Raw genomic sequence first — 17,031 nt, forward strand, 5'->3', positions numbered from 1 at the left:
CCAAGCCGATGCTTAGGAGGATGTGTGTCCATAAGTTGGCAAACGACGGAAATGCAACTTAGGTAAAAATAGCACACTGCTGCATGCATTTGTTCCATATGCCTTCATCAGGCCTCCTTATTCAACAGGCAATTGGGGGCAGCTTCTGCTAAGTCCTCCCAGACTGGCTGATTTCGATAAGGATTTGGAGCAAGGGGACAGATTCTGTCTTGAAGAGCTCATAACTGCACATAAAATCTGTATCTTTTGGCTGCATCAGAGTAGACCCATCAAACCTAATTTACTTGCATTGATGTCAATGGATCTACTCTGAATAGGATATTGCTAGAAACAATCCTTTATTGTTTTGGCAGGCAGTGGTGGGACAACTGGTTTCCAATGTCAAATCTGCCCTCCCTTCACACCAAGTATTTGTAAAATAAAATTCACCATGAGCTTACAAATATAGCACTGAGTTTGTCACCAGAAGACAGGGCAAATGAGGCTCCAAAGCATTTTTAAGGTCTAGAATACATGACCTACCAGCAGCTAGCACAACAACAACCCCTTCTTGCTATTTTAAATCGGCAGCAGTGGTGGCCAGCAGTGAAGGAAATGAAGGGGGACTGGGGGGCTGGGGCTTTTGTGGGGAGCCTGTGGAGAAGGGAAATTTGAGAAGAGGGCAAGCAGTAGCATGGAGACTTAGGTTATATGGAGTTTGGAGCCACAGGTGGGATGCTCAAGTCTGGCTGGAAGGTGAAAAAATGACATTAGAGACACTAGTGTTGCTGATGAAAGCATTTAAGAAGGTAATGGGTTATTCCTTAGACTGGGGTGGTGAACTGTTTTTAGGCTGAGGGCCATAATTCCTTATGCTCAATATTCTGTGGGCCACTTACCAATGGTACGTGGAGCCAGAGGCAAAAACAGAACAAGAAATGTAAATGTTACCTTCCTACAGTAGGATGATTTCTACATACAATCACACACTCCTCTAGCATTTGAGGAGGGTGTGAAGCAGTAGTGGGTGCAGTCTAGATCACCCCCAAGTTCCTACACCATATTGTAACAAAGCCAATGCATGTGTAATGGAAATAATAACATAGCCTTCTCCTGCCTGCTCACGCCTCCATTTCCTCAATTCCTCTCACGCGTCCTTTTGCCTGTTTTAGATTGTAAGCGCCTTGGGGTAGTGACTTGACATACCTGCGCTTTGTAAAATGCCAGGTAGTGCTATACAGACACAGACACCCATACAAAGCTGATCAGTGGGACCAAGGATTATGTCTCAATATCACAAGAGTTGTGCCTTAACAAGGCTTCCCTTCCAAAGTTATGTTTAAACAGTGTCCCTGAAATTCAACCAAGAAACTTACCTCCACAGAGTAAGATATTTCCTCATTGCTGTTGTCATTGATCTTCTCAAACAGCTCTTCGCAGAGCTATAAAGAGATTAGAGAGAGAGAGCATCACTCTACAACCAGGGAGAAGGAAAACTGTAAGAAAAGTCCCTGTGGTGCTTAATCTACTGTGCTTCCAGTGTTTCTGTCCAATACATGGGGCCTGGCAAAGAGGCTGCTAATCCATTCCCCATGCCCACCCCACACCCCCAAAACACACTTGGCAGCCAATCCATTTAGCCTTTATGCAGATATTGATTATAACCAAATTCAACTTCAGCATGGGGGGAAATTAGAACTAATAAGGGAGGGATAATTAAGGTGTTAAATCTTCCCAGAGCCAGCTGTGAAAACACTTTGACTTATTTTTAAGAAGAATCACTTTTGGAGTTGATCTGCTGGAATTTTAAAAGCAAAATAAACTCAGTTTGGGAGGTTGTTGGGGTTAACAACCCTATCAGCTAACCTACCCAGTTACTGATATTCTCATTTCTATACTTCTTCGATCACAACCAAACTACAGATTTAAAAAACTCTTATACCACTTTAAACAGCCAAAAAATCCTGGGAGCTGTCATATGTAATGGGCGATGAGACTCCTACTTCCTCCATAGAGATACAATTTCCAGAGCTCCCTAGGAAGAGGGATGGCTTGTTAAACCACTTTGGGAACTGTGGCTCCATGACGTAAATAGGGCTCTCCTAACAACTCTTAACACCTTTTACAAATGACAGGTCCCAGGATTCTTGGTGGTAGGGGTGAACACATGACTGTTTAAAGTGGTAGGATGGTGCTTTAAATGTATCTTTTGGACCACTAATTGTGCATTTGTGGTGGATTTGTAGTTTAAGTGTGAGGTACAGTTGTGGCCTTCCTTAGTCCTTTGTTGCAGGTGGAACTTAAGAGCTGACAATGGGGGCTAGGAAGGCATGAGCAGGCACTAATGGTTGAAGCAATCACCCCCCAACCAGCATGCAATTCAGTGCAAAAATGAAGTTTTGGGGGGTCTGTTTCCAGGAAACCCGGACTTTATACTCTAAAGCAGCGTTTCCCAACCTTGGGCCTCCAGCTGTTTTTGGACTACAACTCCCATCATCCTTAGCTAGCAAGACCAGTGGTCAGGGATGATGGGAATTGTAGTCCGAAAACAGCTGGAAGCCCAAGGTTGGGAAACACTGCTCTAAAACATGGGTAGGCCAACTAAGGCCCGGGGGCTGGATCCAGGCCAAACACCTTCTAAATCCGGCCCGCGGACAGTCCAGGAATCAGCGTGTTTTTACATGAATAGAATGTGTTCTTTTATTTAAAATGCATCTCTGGGTTATTTGTGGGGCATAGGAATTCATTCATTTTTCTTTTCTTTTCAAAATATAGTCCGGCCCCCCACAAGGTCTGAGGGAAAGTGGACCGGCCTCCTGCTGAAAAAGTTTGCTGACCCCTGCTCTAAAGTGTACATACATAGTAAAATCTGTTAAATATTTGCTTTACTTCATTTATGCTGGGGGGGCGGTTAAGCCTTTGCCTTCTAAAGGGAGGCTGACACAGAGAGGGGAAATCACTCCTGTTTCAGCAGCCAAAGGAGGCGGGGGAGCGCATGCCTGTAGCAATGAAGACAAAGAGGAATTTTAGAGGATATGGTGGAGAAAGTTTTACAGGGCATCACCATCCTGAAATAACTAATAAGGGTGGTAGGGAAGAGTAGCATAAAGAAAACAGGTTTGAAAAACAATAATTAAAGATTATGCCCAAAGGAGCACCAGTGTAAGGATTTCTGCTTGAGCAACACAATGATCTCCCCCTCCCCTCCATTCTGTGAGACCCCTAAATCTGATTTGAGGTTCCCCCAACTCTCCCTAGCAAATTTGGGGAGGACGAGGACACGCACAGGGGGAAGTTCTGTTGCACACACGTAAATCCTTGCGCTAACGAACAAGTGTGTTGGGTACTGCCTTAAATTCTCCTATATTCTAAAAACTTAGAATCATACAATCATTCTAAAAGGATACCCATGGGGGGTGGGCAACATCAAAAGGTTTGGGAGCCAGATATGCCCCATGGCATATACCAACTCTGATATAGAATGCAGCAACTTCATGCAAAACAATCAGCACAGAGTTCAGTCTTGGTCCCTGCTTCCAAATGAAGACACACAGCCCCGACACCTGGCTGGCATTTTGCTTAACCTATCACCAGCTTCTGGCCATAACTCAGCCCTCATCAAATGTCTGCACTGCATGTGTTTTTCCCATTAGCACAAGAAGGGTTTTCACTGTCTATTTTACACTCAGGGGGCATAGAGCCAGCAGCATCTGCTGCTGATCCTATAGCAGAACGAGGGCACAAAATGCCTATTCAGCAAAATGTATTTATTGAGGCTGAAATCTAGTCTCAGCAACTGCCTCCCCTCCCAAACACACTTCATTCAATTAACTTGATAGCAGCAGCAGCACAACCAATGGCAAGTTATACATAGGAACATAGGAAACTGCCTTATACAGAGTCAGGCCATTGTGCCATCGAGCTAAGTGTTGTCCAAGATGACTGGTAGGAGCTCTTCAGGGTTTCAGGCAGAGAACATTCCCAGCCCTACCTAGAGATGCTAGTGACTGATTCTGGGGCCTCCTGCATACAAAGCAGATGCACTAACCACTTAGCTACAATCCTTCCCTTAACATATAGGAATGTAACAAGCTGCCTTATACAGAGCCAGATCACTGGGTAATTGAACACAGTAAATATGCAAAGATGAGACTGTTCCTTTTCAAGTGCCTCACCCAAATCCACGTTTCCTCTTCTTTTTTTTTAGGATAGTCATTATAATTGGCTGATCACTGGTTTGTGTTTGTTCCTCTTGCTACTGGCAACCGAGCTACGCCCTCCTTATAGATTTTTTTGCTGTTCTGTATTTTGCTGTTTTTCTGACTCATTCTTACTGCTGCCTTGTTTTTATAATGACTATCAGAATTGCTGATTTTATGGTTGCTATCCACTTAGATGTATCCTACATTCTCTGGAAAAGACTAGATAGATAGATGATAGATAGATATAGATATATCTATATATAGATATATAGATATATTTAAAAACCCAAACTTTTCTCTCTCTGTAGGTGACAAACCTAAAGTTCTTTGAGATGGCATGTTGCATTTTCACCTACGGTACTCTTGTATGGACACAGTTGCCCCCAAAAGTGTGCAAATGAATGTGTTCTTCCTGCTATAAGTTTTCAATAAGTAATAATATTTTGATTGTGCTCTTACAAAAAGTTGAGACAAAAGCACTTAAATCCTAACAAGAGGGGGTAACTTTAATTTTGACTATTTAAAATGTCTTCTTTCTTCCCACACCTTTTGCATTTCTAAAAAGAAGGCAACGGTTCTGGTTGAGGAAAAGAAATTGGAATCTGATTCCTGTAAGCTTCAGAGAAATCCCATGTGAAAAGCCAATTGCTAGAAGCATTTTGCAAAGCAGGGCATCCCAAGACGCTTCCTTACCTGTGGTATGATCCCCGCCTGATTCTCCTCCTGCTTCCCCATCATTGTGTAGGATTTCCCAGCTCCAGTTTGGCCATAGGCAAAGATACAGACATTGTAGCCCTCAAAGGCATGCAGCAACATCTCCTTCCCAATATCATTGTACACACGATTCTGAGATGCGAAGCAAGGATCATCAGGCTGCAAAGATTTAAACAGAAGGGTAAGCGGAGAGTCAGTATGGATCCCGTTAGGAATGGAACAACTGTAAAGGGTTTCCCATTAGGGCATCTGACAGGCTAATGTGAGAAGAGAAAGCTGGACTATGATGGAGGCCTTTCATCTCATCTAGCAGATCTCATGTGATATGTTCTTAAGAGAAAGAGATAAGAGAATCCAAACATTGTGATACAGCCTTCCACAGAAAGGCAGTAGCAGCTGTTAACAGGCAAGACTGGTAAAGAATGGTAAGGGTTGCTAGTGTGGGAAGCACTCCTTGGCCATATAAAGCTGCCCTCTGTGGAGTCAGGCTGCATTAGTCCCACTAGCCCAGGAATGTCTACTCTTGACTGGCAACTAGTCTCCAAGGTTTCATCTAGCCTTGCTTCTGAGGACCTTTTCCCTAGAGATGCCAAGGATTCTATTGAGGGATCTGGTTGGCCGCTCTGCAAACAGGATGGTGGACTAGATAGGCCTTCAACCTGATCCAGCAGGCTCTTCTTATGGGTATTTATGAAGGACATACCCTCAGGGAATACAATGCTTAAGATCAGGGATGGGGAACCATCTTCAGCCCAAGGGTCACATTCACTTCTGGGCAACTTTATGAGGCCACATGCCAGAAGGGCTGGGCTAGAAGCATAAGTGGGCAGAGCAAATCGTGACCATTTACCTCTGTACAGTAGGCTAGTATCTACACACCCCTCTCTCCATCCTCCTCCATCCAGGCAAGTCAGAGTTCAAGGATACAGTCCAGCCAGACAAAAAATACTCAAGCAGAAAACAAAGCAGGGCTTGTAAGGGGTGTGTGTTGCCTGAGGAGAAGGAGTGTGGCTGAGGAGGGATGTTCAGCCTAGGAAGAATCCCAAGGGTCAGAGAGATACAGGCCCGGAGGCCTGAAGTTCCTCACCCCTGTTTAAGATGTTCCTCCACTACCACAACCAGTTACCAAAGGAAGTTTGCAGTTCCTATCACGCAAGTGTATCCTCTTGCACCTTTAACTATAGATTAGAATTAGATATGGCCACTTTGGTATCTAAGTAACAACGGTGACTACTTAAAAGGAAGGTGATGAACTTCTAAGGCTCCTGGAGCCTTGCAGTTGCCAGTGCTTTTTGTTTCAGGAAATCAAGAGGATCTGCTTCTGATCTCAGCGACAAAGTGCAACCAGTCATGAAAACTAACCAGCTCATGCAGCTGTCCAAGCAGACTTCCCCAACTGTTTTATTAAAAGCATCTTGCTAATTTGTAATGCCAAGGAAGAACCTTGTCGCAAGTAGATATCTTCTGCAAGTTAGCAAGTGGACAAACAGGGCTGGGAGAAAACTAAAGGCAGCTGGAATCGTTTACAGTGACAGCTTTATTTGGTTGACAAAATCTGGAAATATTGGGGCAGTCTAGGGATGCAAACCTTGCTCACGTTTTGAGGAACCTAAACTGAAAAATGTAAAGGGGGGTAGCGAGGCCAAATTCATAAACTGTTAAACTATTTGTAGGGGAGAAAGGGAAACTCAGCTGTAGAAGAGGGCAAGTAGTGAAACTGCCATGCTATTACGGCAGCTTACAGGGTGATCAATTACTGCATATTACGGGTACACCATTGTTCACGTCACAATAAGCTAGGTTTTGCCATGAAGAAGCTGGTAGCTGATCACTCCCACACTGTTAAGATTCACTCCATGAAAGGACCAAACAAAGAAAAATGGCCTGGCTTCCTGTTACAGCTGAACAAGAGGTTTTGGTTTGTTTTCACAGTCAGAAGCCGACCTTAAACTATAGCTTGTTGTTGGCTTACAGTGGTGTCCAAACTTTCTTCAAAGAGGGCCAGATTTGATGAAGTGAAGGGCTGTGAAGGCCGACCAAAGGTCCAACTATAGTTGTTGACCTTTTTTTAGGATTGAAGGTGTGCTGGATTAAACCGACCAGCAGGCTGCATTAGGCCCCCGAAACAAAACAGACTTCAGACATGCCTGGCTTATTGGTCCACTGTTTATCAAACTATGGCCTATTCAACCATGGCTTAGTGTTATGTGTGAACCTGGCCCATGTCTGAATTATAGGTTGTTTACTGACAACAAGCCACGGTCTGCATCCTTGGTTTGTTCTTGGATTATGAATCCAAGTTTTAACTATGGTTGGTGCTACGTGAAATATGAGCAGCATCCTTAAACATGGTTTGCTTGACCACTCTACCCCACATATTTACCAACTTACCAAGGCACAAGGCAAGAGCAGCTGGAAAACCAACCAAGTTTTTAAAAAGCAAGCCATGGTTTGCTTGTGTTGTTAATGTGTTTTATTCAACCATGGCTTAAATAAACCATGGCTTAGTACTGCATCTTGTTAGGGAACAATAAACCAAAACAGCAGGTTTGGATGTAATTGAAAGACAAACTTAACTGTGGGTTCCTGGCTTGTTTTTCTCTGTCATAGCAGGTGAAGAGTAAAGTGGAACAACTGATAAGCCAGAAACCCTGGATTATCACAACATACTGAATTTGCTCCAGTGTATGACTCCTCAGTACCAAACATTTGCAGTAGCAAAAAAAGAGAATAAAGTGCTACAGAGCATTAGAAAAATACCTTTTCCTCTTCCCCTATTACCCCAACTAGTCCCACTGCTTCTCTAAGGGCAAAGCCTTGCCAGCTTGCACAGGCTCTAGTTCCAACTGTGAAGCTGAGAACTCAGAACATCAAACTGAAATAAAATATAAAGGGCATAAGCAAAGAAGTCAGTGCCAGATGCTCCTTTTTTAAAAAAAGGGAATGATTGTGTTTCACAATCTTACTGAAGAAAGATACAAACATACAGAAGGCTTCAGAGAGCAAGCAAATTCAAAGAGAAGAAAAAATAATACTATTTCTTTAAAAAGAGGCTTCCAAGCATGACCTAATCTGGAGCCTCAGCTGACAAGCAGAACATTTTCCCGTTCAAGGAATAAGTGGAGCAGATTAACCCACAACAAGATGACTGCCCTGCTATGCTCTCTGTGGAAAACCAACTTACTACTCAATTAAGAGGAATAGCTTGGGGGAGAGGGTCAGGAGAGAGAACGCGGACACATGCATGCAGGAGTGCAAGGATCAGATGCTAAATTTTATCTTGGTGGGACAAGTTCATCATCACCATGCTCAGATGGGAACTATCTATCAAACTACAATGATAGTGCCGAGGGACAAGAGAGGGGTGTGACCAAGACCACCTAAATGGGTTTGGAGCAAGAGGGGACATTTCAGCCAGGTGCTTTCCTGCTCCTAAATAACAGTCTTCGAAGACTGGTATAAAAACAGCTTTTGCCTTCCAGGTGTTTTGGACTACAACTCCCATTAGCTCCCAGCCAATGATGGGCAGGGCCAGAGGCAAAAGCAGACAGAGCAATTAATATAATTTTTATTTTTGTACAGTAGGCTACTTTGCACACACCCCTCTCTATCTACACAAGGAAAACGCAATATCACAATTCAAGGACACAGTGTAATCAGGCAAAAACACTTCTCATGTATGGTCAAGTGTTGAGGATAGGCCTGGGGAAAGAGAAAAGTGGCCTAGAGAGAGTACAGAGGGCCAGACAGTGATGCCTGGGGGTGGGGTTGCCACCTGTCCTGTATAATACAGGATTGTCCCATACAGCGGTAACTCCGGTTACGAGCTTAATTCATTCCAGAGGTCTGTTCTTAAGCCAAAACCGTTCTTAACATGAGGCGCGCTTTCGCTAATGGGGCCTTCCGCTGCTGCTGCACTGCTGGTGCGCAACGTCCGCTCACATCCTGGGGCATTCGCAACTAGGGGCATCTACTTCCGGGTTAGTGGAGCTCGTTACCCAAAGCATTCATAAGGAGGATGGTACGTAACCCGAGGTTCCACTGTATTTTAATGTAAAATGCTACGTCCTGTATTGATACAGTTTTGTCCTGCAATAGATTGTTATGGATTGCTTTGATGTCACTTCAGCACCAGATTGGCGGGGGGGGTGTCATTCCCCAACAGCCCCACATCCCTCGAGTAGCAGGACAATAGGGCCATTTCATAGCTTCTTTGTTCAGGATGCAGAGATTAGAAAACAAAAATAAAAACACTCTTCAGTCCTTTGATTTTTCTGAATGAGAGCCAACTGGGCTCAGTGGCTACTAACCCTGCCCATACCTTCCTCTTGGACCAAAATCAATTATCCAAGTTTACATCTGTTGGGAACAGGGAGTGCTATTTTCCATCTACTCCACCCTTATGACAAGTGAAGAGCAGCCACGGCTAAGCCCAACAATTACTGGAAGTAAGCAAGACCTCAGATTCAGCTTTCACAAGTGATTTTTTTTTGGGGGGGTTGTTTGGAGGAGAGAATGTTTTATGACTTTAGCAGAGAGGTGGAGTAGAGAAGCTGAAGGCACAGCACTGCACTGCCCTCCTCCTAATAACCCAGAAGATTAAAACTCATCTTTCACCAAGCCAGAAATAATCCTATAGGAAGAGTTTCCTTTCTGAACAAAAAATAAAACTAAACAGTCACAGGAGGAAAATGTTTGCTGTTCAAATTCCATTCTCCAACTCCTTGGGCCAACCCCTCTCCTCTATCATCTTTGCACACACTTGTTCTTTGCTGCTTGGAATTTAATCTTTCTGAAACCCATGATGGAAAAAGCAGTTAAACATACACCGAGATGATACTTGGAAACTTCAGTTGCTAAAACCACAATACAGTCAAAGGAAGAAAACAGCTGCTTTAGGGGGCGAGGGAGGGGTGTCCAATCACCAGCTGGACAGGCTTGGATTCCACCTTCAAAGGGGATTGTTCTAGGAAACAAAATCAGAGCTCTTACCGATGTGTGAGACCAGTAGGAGTAGTCAAAGCTGAAGGATTTGGGTGCTTCCTTGGGATTCTTTGGGTTGAGAATACCTAGCGAAAAAGAAACAAACACATATTTATTATCGAAGAACTTCAGGAAAGGGCAGGTATAAAAGTTATGTTAAAGCAGTCTTTTTCAATATAGTGCCCTCTAGATGTTGCTGGACCACAACTCTCTGTCCAGTGGTCATGCTGGCAAGGGCTTATGAGAGTTGGAGTCTCTCAACAACATATGGAAGAGAAGGCTACACTAAATCATGGTTTCAAGTTGGCTTGTTTCAAACAACCCATAGATAATATTGACTCAGAGGACACTACTACCTGCAGTTAACCAAAAGGAGAAGGGAAAGCTTTTAAAGTCCGCTTCATGGTTACATCAGAATTTAAAACATGTAAGTCCAAGGCTCACTGCAGCTTGTTCATGTCACATTAAACTATGGCTTATCTAATTCCTGTAGATACACAAATGAAGAACCTGGTATTTTTTGTCTTCTAACACCTCAAAACCTAACACACATAAAAGAGTTCTATAGGAATTGCCTATAATTATATCCACTCAGCTATAACGGTAAACCACTACATACAATTTTTTTTTAAGACACTGTATTAAATATTTCCATTTGTAGCCAACTGTGCTTTGGCTCTGTGAAGTTGAGCGTGAACTATCTTACATTGGCATCAGAGCAATTCAATTCTAATAGGTTGGGAGGGTAAATTATTTTACTGGCTCTGTTCCCATTCCTTTCATATTACCCTGACATACAGACATAAGAATGAAATAACCCTGTTGGATCAAACCAAAAGACCCATCTAGTTCAACATCCTGTTCTTACAGTGGCCAACCAGAAGTCTATCACAAGCAGAACCTGAGTGCAACACCATCCTCCCCACTTGCAATCCCCTACAACTAGTATTCAGAGGCATAAACCCTCTGATAATGGAGGTAGCAGACAGTGATTGGGACTAGTCTAATCCACAGCCTTATCCTTCATGAATCTGTGCAACCCCTATTCAGACAGTTACAATCATTATGTCTAAGCTGCACCAGGAGAAGGCTTTCTTGGTGGCTGTGCAAAGGCCTTGGAACTCCCTAACCATCTTTCCCACTTTCTGTTATTGCATGGACCTTATTCTCCTAGTAGATGTTTGACCTGCAGACATGTCCAGTTCTAATCCTCCCCCTGTGAGGTAATTGCCTTGATTTTATTTTTTTCATTTACCCTATTTCTTGCTAGCTTGCAGTTTTGTTATTTGATTCTTGCTCTTGTTGGAAGCTACCTTGAAGACAGGGTATAAATCTATCAACATACAGGGAGAGTACAACTCAGATGAAACCACTGGGAGATAGATGAAGGCTCCATCTTTGAAAAAAAAAATGGTTATCTATTCTGTCACTCATCTCAGAAGCGTTCATACATGTCAGGTTATGTAAGAGTTTTCATGTAACCCCTCCAAGGTATGGCTGGTGCAACAATCTCTTTTTGCTTTCCAACATCAGATGAAAACATGGTTGTTTCACCAGGCTGTTTACTCAGGTTATTTACAGGATGTTAGCGGTTAGACTGGATGCTAATATTTTTATTTTATTTTATTTTTATTATTACATTTATTTTTATTATATTTTATTATTACATTTAAGAATCACTTCGCACAAGGCATCTCGAATGCATATATAACATATATGCAACAGTTACACATATAAAAGCAATTGAAACAATTATATAAAAACAGTTTTATATAAATTTTAAATAAACACTGCTTAAAAACAACAAACAACATATTCAACTCAAATCCAAGACAGATAAGCAATTTAGAAGGCTTGCTGAAAGGGAACGTCTTTAACAAGTGCTGAAAAGACAACAGACAAAGCACCTGCCTGATATGCAGCAGGAGGGAGTGCCACCTGACAGGTACCCCCATACTAATAGTCTATTTCCAACATTATGTGGGACAGACCTCCTGCCTAGTTAGTGTCCTTCTACATACTTTTGATCCATCTACTATCATGCATCTCCCTGGGATCACTTGCAATGAAGTGCAGGTAAGAAATATTTCAAATAAACAATTAATTCAAGAAGGCAACAGTTCAACAGGTGCTCTTTGAAGCAGGTCAAGGAAATGCAGGCTTGTTCATAAAGGGGTGTGTGTGTGTGTGTGTGTGTGTGTGGGTGTGTGTGCAGGGAAACAAGAAATTCAGTCATGGACGCGCGCGCGCACACACACAAAAATAGGTCATCTTGCCTTTGGACCAGTAAGATCTTCTGGGTGAGATAGAAAAGAAGATCTTCCTTTGAATTATAAACAAATACAAAAGCTTGAGGCATATCAGTAATGAAAAGCCCAATGCCTCCTGCGAATTTCACAGCAGGACCCATTCAAGCCTATTTTGAAACACAGGTTAGCAGCACAAAGATAAAAGGCTCATAGCCTATGGATTTGACTTCAGAGGCTTGAGACTCTACAGAGCACTGAGGGGGGAGATTTAAAGAAAAGCCCAACGTGGAAATTGGGGGGTGTTTCAAGCACTGGGACGACATATTAAACCATTCTTCTGCAAACAAAAGTAGATCAGAGCCCAAATGGGAGATTTTAATGTAACTGACATTTTTTTAAAGAGAGAAAGAGTCCAACAACTTTGTGAGCTACCTCACCTTTCTACAGCTAGCCAAAATCCAAGTCTAAAACCCACCACAATCCCTTATTTCAACGAGACCCAGGTTTTAACCTCTCTGGCCCCACAGTAAAGGTTTTAGGTGGCATTACTGTTCATTGGCCAGTTACAATAGCTTCTTTCATCTGCCCCTTCCTCTTGTGCTATGGTTGCAAGCACGGCTCCTGAAAAAGAGAAAGCTCGCCCCTTGGCCTCTCCCAAGCTAAGAAACATAAAATGGAAGCAATGGAAAATCAACTGAGAGTGTGACAATCATGCCATCTATCTCTTCAATCACACATCCTGCAGAAACAAATAGGCAAACAATATTTTCTGACCACATGCTACACGCACCACATCCAATGAAGACAGACCAAGATTGGCTTTGCTCAGGTTCAAACGTTAATGCCAAAATCTTGGTTCACACCAAAAATTTAGTTGTTTGATTATTATGTCTTCTAAGACAGGCAAAACACATTCCTTGAGAATGCCTGAATGCTGACCACAAACGCTGGCCTCCGAGTGTGGGGCTCCGTACCGACCGTGCTTGGTAAGAACGTAAGAGCCTGCTGGGTTGGGCAATGGTCCATGGATTTCAGCACCTGGTTCTCACAGCAGCCAACTGTGAGTGCCTGTGCTGAGTTCAAATGTTATGCCAAGACACAACATGCCCAAAATGTGGTTTGCAAACTAGCTTGAAAATCAGAGTTTCAGAACCTAGATCAGTGGCCACTCCTAAGCCATGGCTTGTCAGAAATGTTTCTTCAGGCATCACAAACAGGGGGGTTTGGTGTCACACCTAGTCCAAGTCCTTTTCCTAACATAGCATGCTTGGCATCCCTTCTGTTCAGACACTCAAGCCCCTGAACCTTTACCGTACCAACATAAGAAGCTGTCTTATACAGAGTAAAACCCATTGGTCCATGGCTCTCCAGAGTTTTAGGCAGGGGTCATTTGCAGCCCTACAGGGAGATACTGGGAATTTAACTTGGAATCTTCTTTATGCAAGTGCTCTACCACTGAGCTACAGCCCTTATCCTTGCATTCTGCCTTCACATGGCGTCTAACACCCTTGCTTGCCACTACTCTACAATATTGCACAGACTCCGTGTTCCTGAACAAACTGTTTCCAAAGGTTTTAGAATGGGAAGGGGATCTGTGGGGGGCCCTGTTTCATGTGCAAACTGCAAATAGCAACCGTTGCTACTGCACCTCTCTCCTTGTTGATTCCACATTTAATGGATTTGCCTTATGCCGGCGCTCCTGACTTATGAATACCAACAGTCAGGCAAAAGCCAAGGATTAATATCGCTTACACCAGAGGCCACCGTCACGTAGAAGAGAAGGCACAGACTCTGGGTAGCAACGGGGGCATCAACACAAGCTATGAAATAAAAACAGAGAGCTGGTAACCCAAGCAATCCCACACACTGCAACAACCATTACAGGAAGATCTATATACCTTCGCACTTTGACTGGCTCTAAAAGCAGGAAATGCCCGAATGAATATTTTCAAGTCTCCCCAGTCCAACACTTTTGGTGTTTCTTATCCCATAAGCAGCTCATCAACTGCAACCACAGAGAGATAAAGGAGGGGGCAGGAAGATGCAATCCACAATGCAAAGTTTAAAGAGGTTTTCATATAACAGTTACTGTTAGCACTTATATTAAGGGGGTGCTTATTTTATCCAGACTGCCAGGGCTTTAACAACCAGCGCAGGGACACCTGGGCTGGGGGAGAGGACTGCCACTTACAGAAGAGACTTAGCTCAATGCTAGGGCACCTGCTTTGCACACAGAAGGTCCCAGGTTCAACCCCCAGCATCTCCCGGTAGGGCTAGGAATGTCCCCTGCCTGAAACCCTGGAGAGCCAGTCAGTCAATTGGTGCAGACAATACTGAGATAGATGGAACATTGGTCTGACTCAGTATAAGGCAGTTTCCTATGTTCCTAAGCTAGCTCCTCTACCTAGGCCCAAGCAGATAAACAAGGCACAGACTTTAGATGAGAAGATCTTGCAACAGAGAAGGGCTTATGCACTGTAGTGGATTTTGCTCCTACTGCTGTTATCTGCTGCTTCCCATCCAGCGGCGGAATATCACCACACTCAATAATCACAACTTGACCAGGATATGATAATCTTATTTTTCATTTCGGTGTCCGCTGATTTTTACTTCTGTCACTGTGCAACTGTGGTTATGTATAGGCAGCCAATGGGAGATCAGAAGGCTCTTGATCCCATCACCTGGACTACATGGGGCATCACACAGCCCAGGAGTTGCTCAGCCGCCTTGTACACCTCATCCATGTGCTGCAGTACTGCGTTTCTCCCACTCTAAGACATTTCCAAAGCCATGGCCGGTGCCCTTGGAATTTTGGCACCCCGGGCAGTAGCAGCCACTGCCGCTTTTAGGCAAACCACTTCTATCAAGTTAACACATAGGCCCTTCTATAAACAGCTGTGCTTGGCTTGAGGCAAGCCCATCTATTTGGCTTGCTTAGCTTTATGCTAGCATGTTTAAGATACTCACTTACTTGCCTCAGAGTAAAAAAAAACAAACCCTGGCATACATCCGCAAGGGGAAAAACACAACAGCTGATGTACATACCGTACCAATTCTTCCACTTGGGAGGCAACAATTTTGGGATAGGAATTTGGAAGTGCGCATAAGCATTTAAAAATGCAACTCTTTTCACACCATAACCAAGTTGTAGTTACACCTCAATCCACTTTCCCCTCTGATAAGCCACTTTACTTTCCAACATTCTCAAGCAATAACAAACAAACCAGTCCTTCCTTTGGAATCCTAAATATCTTTGGAAGATTTCAAGGTTACAAGGGCAAAGTAATTTGGCTTACAAAGACTCTGGCTTCCATCCCTTCACAAATCTTGAGTATACCCCACTAAAAGTGTGGACCTGTCTTGCACTGGACTAGAACATGGCTATGCTTCTTAACTTATGCAGGGGATAGATTGCATTTCTTATATTCCTTGTTTTTAAATGCAATTAGATTTTATTGCCTGTATCTATGACAGTTATGGAATCTAGACAATGGGAGACAAATACTTTGCATACCGGAGAAGCTATGCAAGGGTACTAATCTACACACACAGGACAAGCTTACGAAAGACTGAGTGGGATTTGCAGACAGGCCATCTGAACAGAGTTTCCTGCTGTAGCTAAGCAGTGGCTCTCCAAATGATCTTTGATTCCACTTACCATTAGTCCCAGCATGTACGACCAGTAGTCAGAGATGATGGGACTTTGGGCCAACAACATCTGGAGAGCCCCAGGTTGGGCACTGCTGCCTTATATCTACATGAATCATAATCCCCATGAAGGAAAACATCAAGCCACTGGTCACACGAAAGCCCTGCCACAGGTCACACATGAGAGTAAGTCAGTGGGAAATGCCAGTACAGATGAATGTTCAAAGGAGTGCCTCAGGGAAACCCAGCCAGATGGGCGGGGTATAAACAATAAATTATTATTATAAAATTATTATCAGTATGCTGGAACACAAAATCCTGCAGATACAGTAAGATGTCCACAAAGCTATATAGTCCATTATCCAGCAAAAGTATGGTAAAAATATGACTATCACCATTATTATGGCACACAACTGGTAAATCTGTGACAATCCTCCAAGCAAACAATGGCCTAGCTCACACGACACAGGAAGTCAAAGTATGGCTTGCCAAAACCGCACAAACATGCTGACTCTAAGAGGGTGCTAAGGTGTGGCCTTGTATGTTGTCCGAACTCAGGATCATAGTTAAGGTCTTTTGTCCTTAAGCATGATCTGTAGCCAAGGTTTGTACAGTATACAATTGTCTGAGTAAAACCTATCTGCATCTAACCAGCTATGACAAAAGTCTCTACCTTGGGAAAATGTTACATCACGGACTATGAACAAACCTGCCGGGAAAGCAGTGATGGCGTACCTTTGAGGTATATGGTTATAAAAATAGGAAGGCTTCCTAAAAACAGCCGCTCGACTCATCTGCAAACCTACAGAGAACCTTGGAAGTCAATTATTCTCAGTTTGCCATTTCTATGGCAACAAGCTAGTCTGGTTTCATTGAGAAAATAGTGTTAAAAGTAGAGGCACTCATTTCCTCACGATGCACTGCCTAAGATACTACATGCAGCAATATTTAGGCTTCCAAAGTTGCCACTTTTTTATTTCCAGATTCTAAAAAGCCTCTTAAAATTAGCTTTCTTAAAAGCCTCATTAGAAAAAAGAAGTCACTAAACACGTAACACTGCAGCCCATTTAAGTCAAGGTTTGTCTACAGAATTACAAAACATCTCAGAAACATTTTCAGGCAAGGACTGGATTTTTAACTGACCACTGTGCTCAAGAGAACTTGTGACAAGCAAGGTCCTGATCTAGAAAGCAAAATGACTATTTACCAACATGCTCCAGTCAAAGTTGTCTTTTCTCTTTATATAATCACACCAG

General features: G+C 43.2%; 1 protein-coding gene across 15 annotated transcripts in view; it reads right to left on the reverse strand.

Moving 5' to 3' along the window:
- Positions 1-17,031, reverse strand: part of KIF1B (kinesin family member 1B) — a 133,135-nt gene that overhangs the window by 87,276 nt on the left and 28,828 nt on the right. For all 15 annotated transcript variants that reach the window (XR_014567004.1, XR_014567005.1, XM_083750112.1 and 12 more), the window contains exons 3-5: positions 9,888-9,964; positions 4,875-5,054; positions 1,356-1,421 (exon numbers count right to left, since the gene is read on the reverse strand). Coding sequence is in view for 13 of the 15 variants with exons in the window: in XM_083750112.1 (XP_083606238.1) it covers positions 1,356-1,421; positions 4,875-5,054; positions 9,888-9,964 (323 nt within the window). In the remaining 2 variants the exon portion in view is untranslated. The remainder of the gene's footprint in view (positions 1-1,355; positions 1,422-4,874; positions 5,055-9,887; positions 9,965-17,031) is intronic.

This window comes from Podarcis gaigeae, assembly GCF_964106915.1.
Source record: "Podarcis gaigeae genome assembly, chromosome: 8".
Classification (NCBI taxonomy): domain Eukaryota; kingdom Metazoa; phylum Chordata; class Lepidosauria; order Squamata; family Lacertidae; genus Podarcis; species Podarcis gaigeae.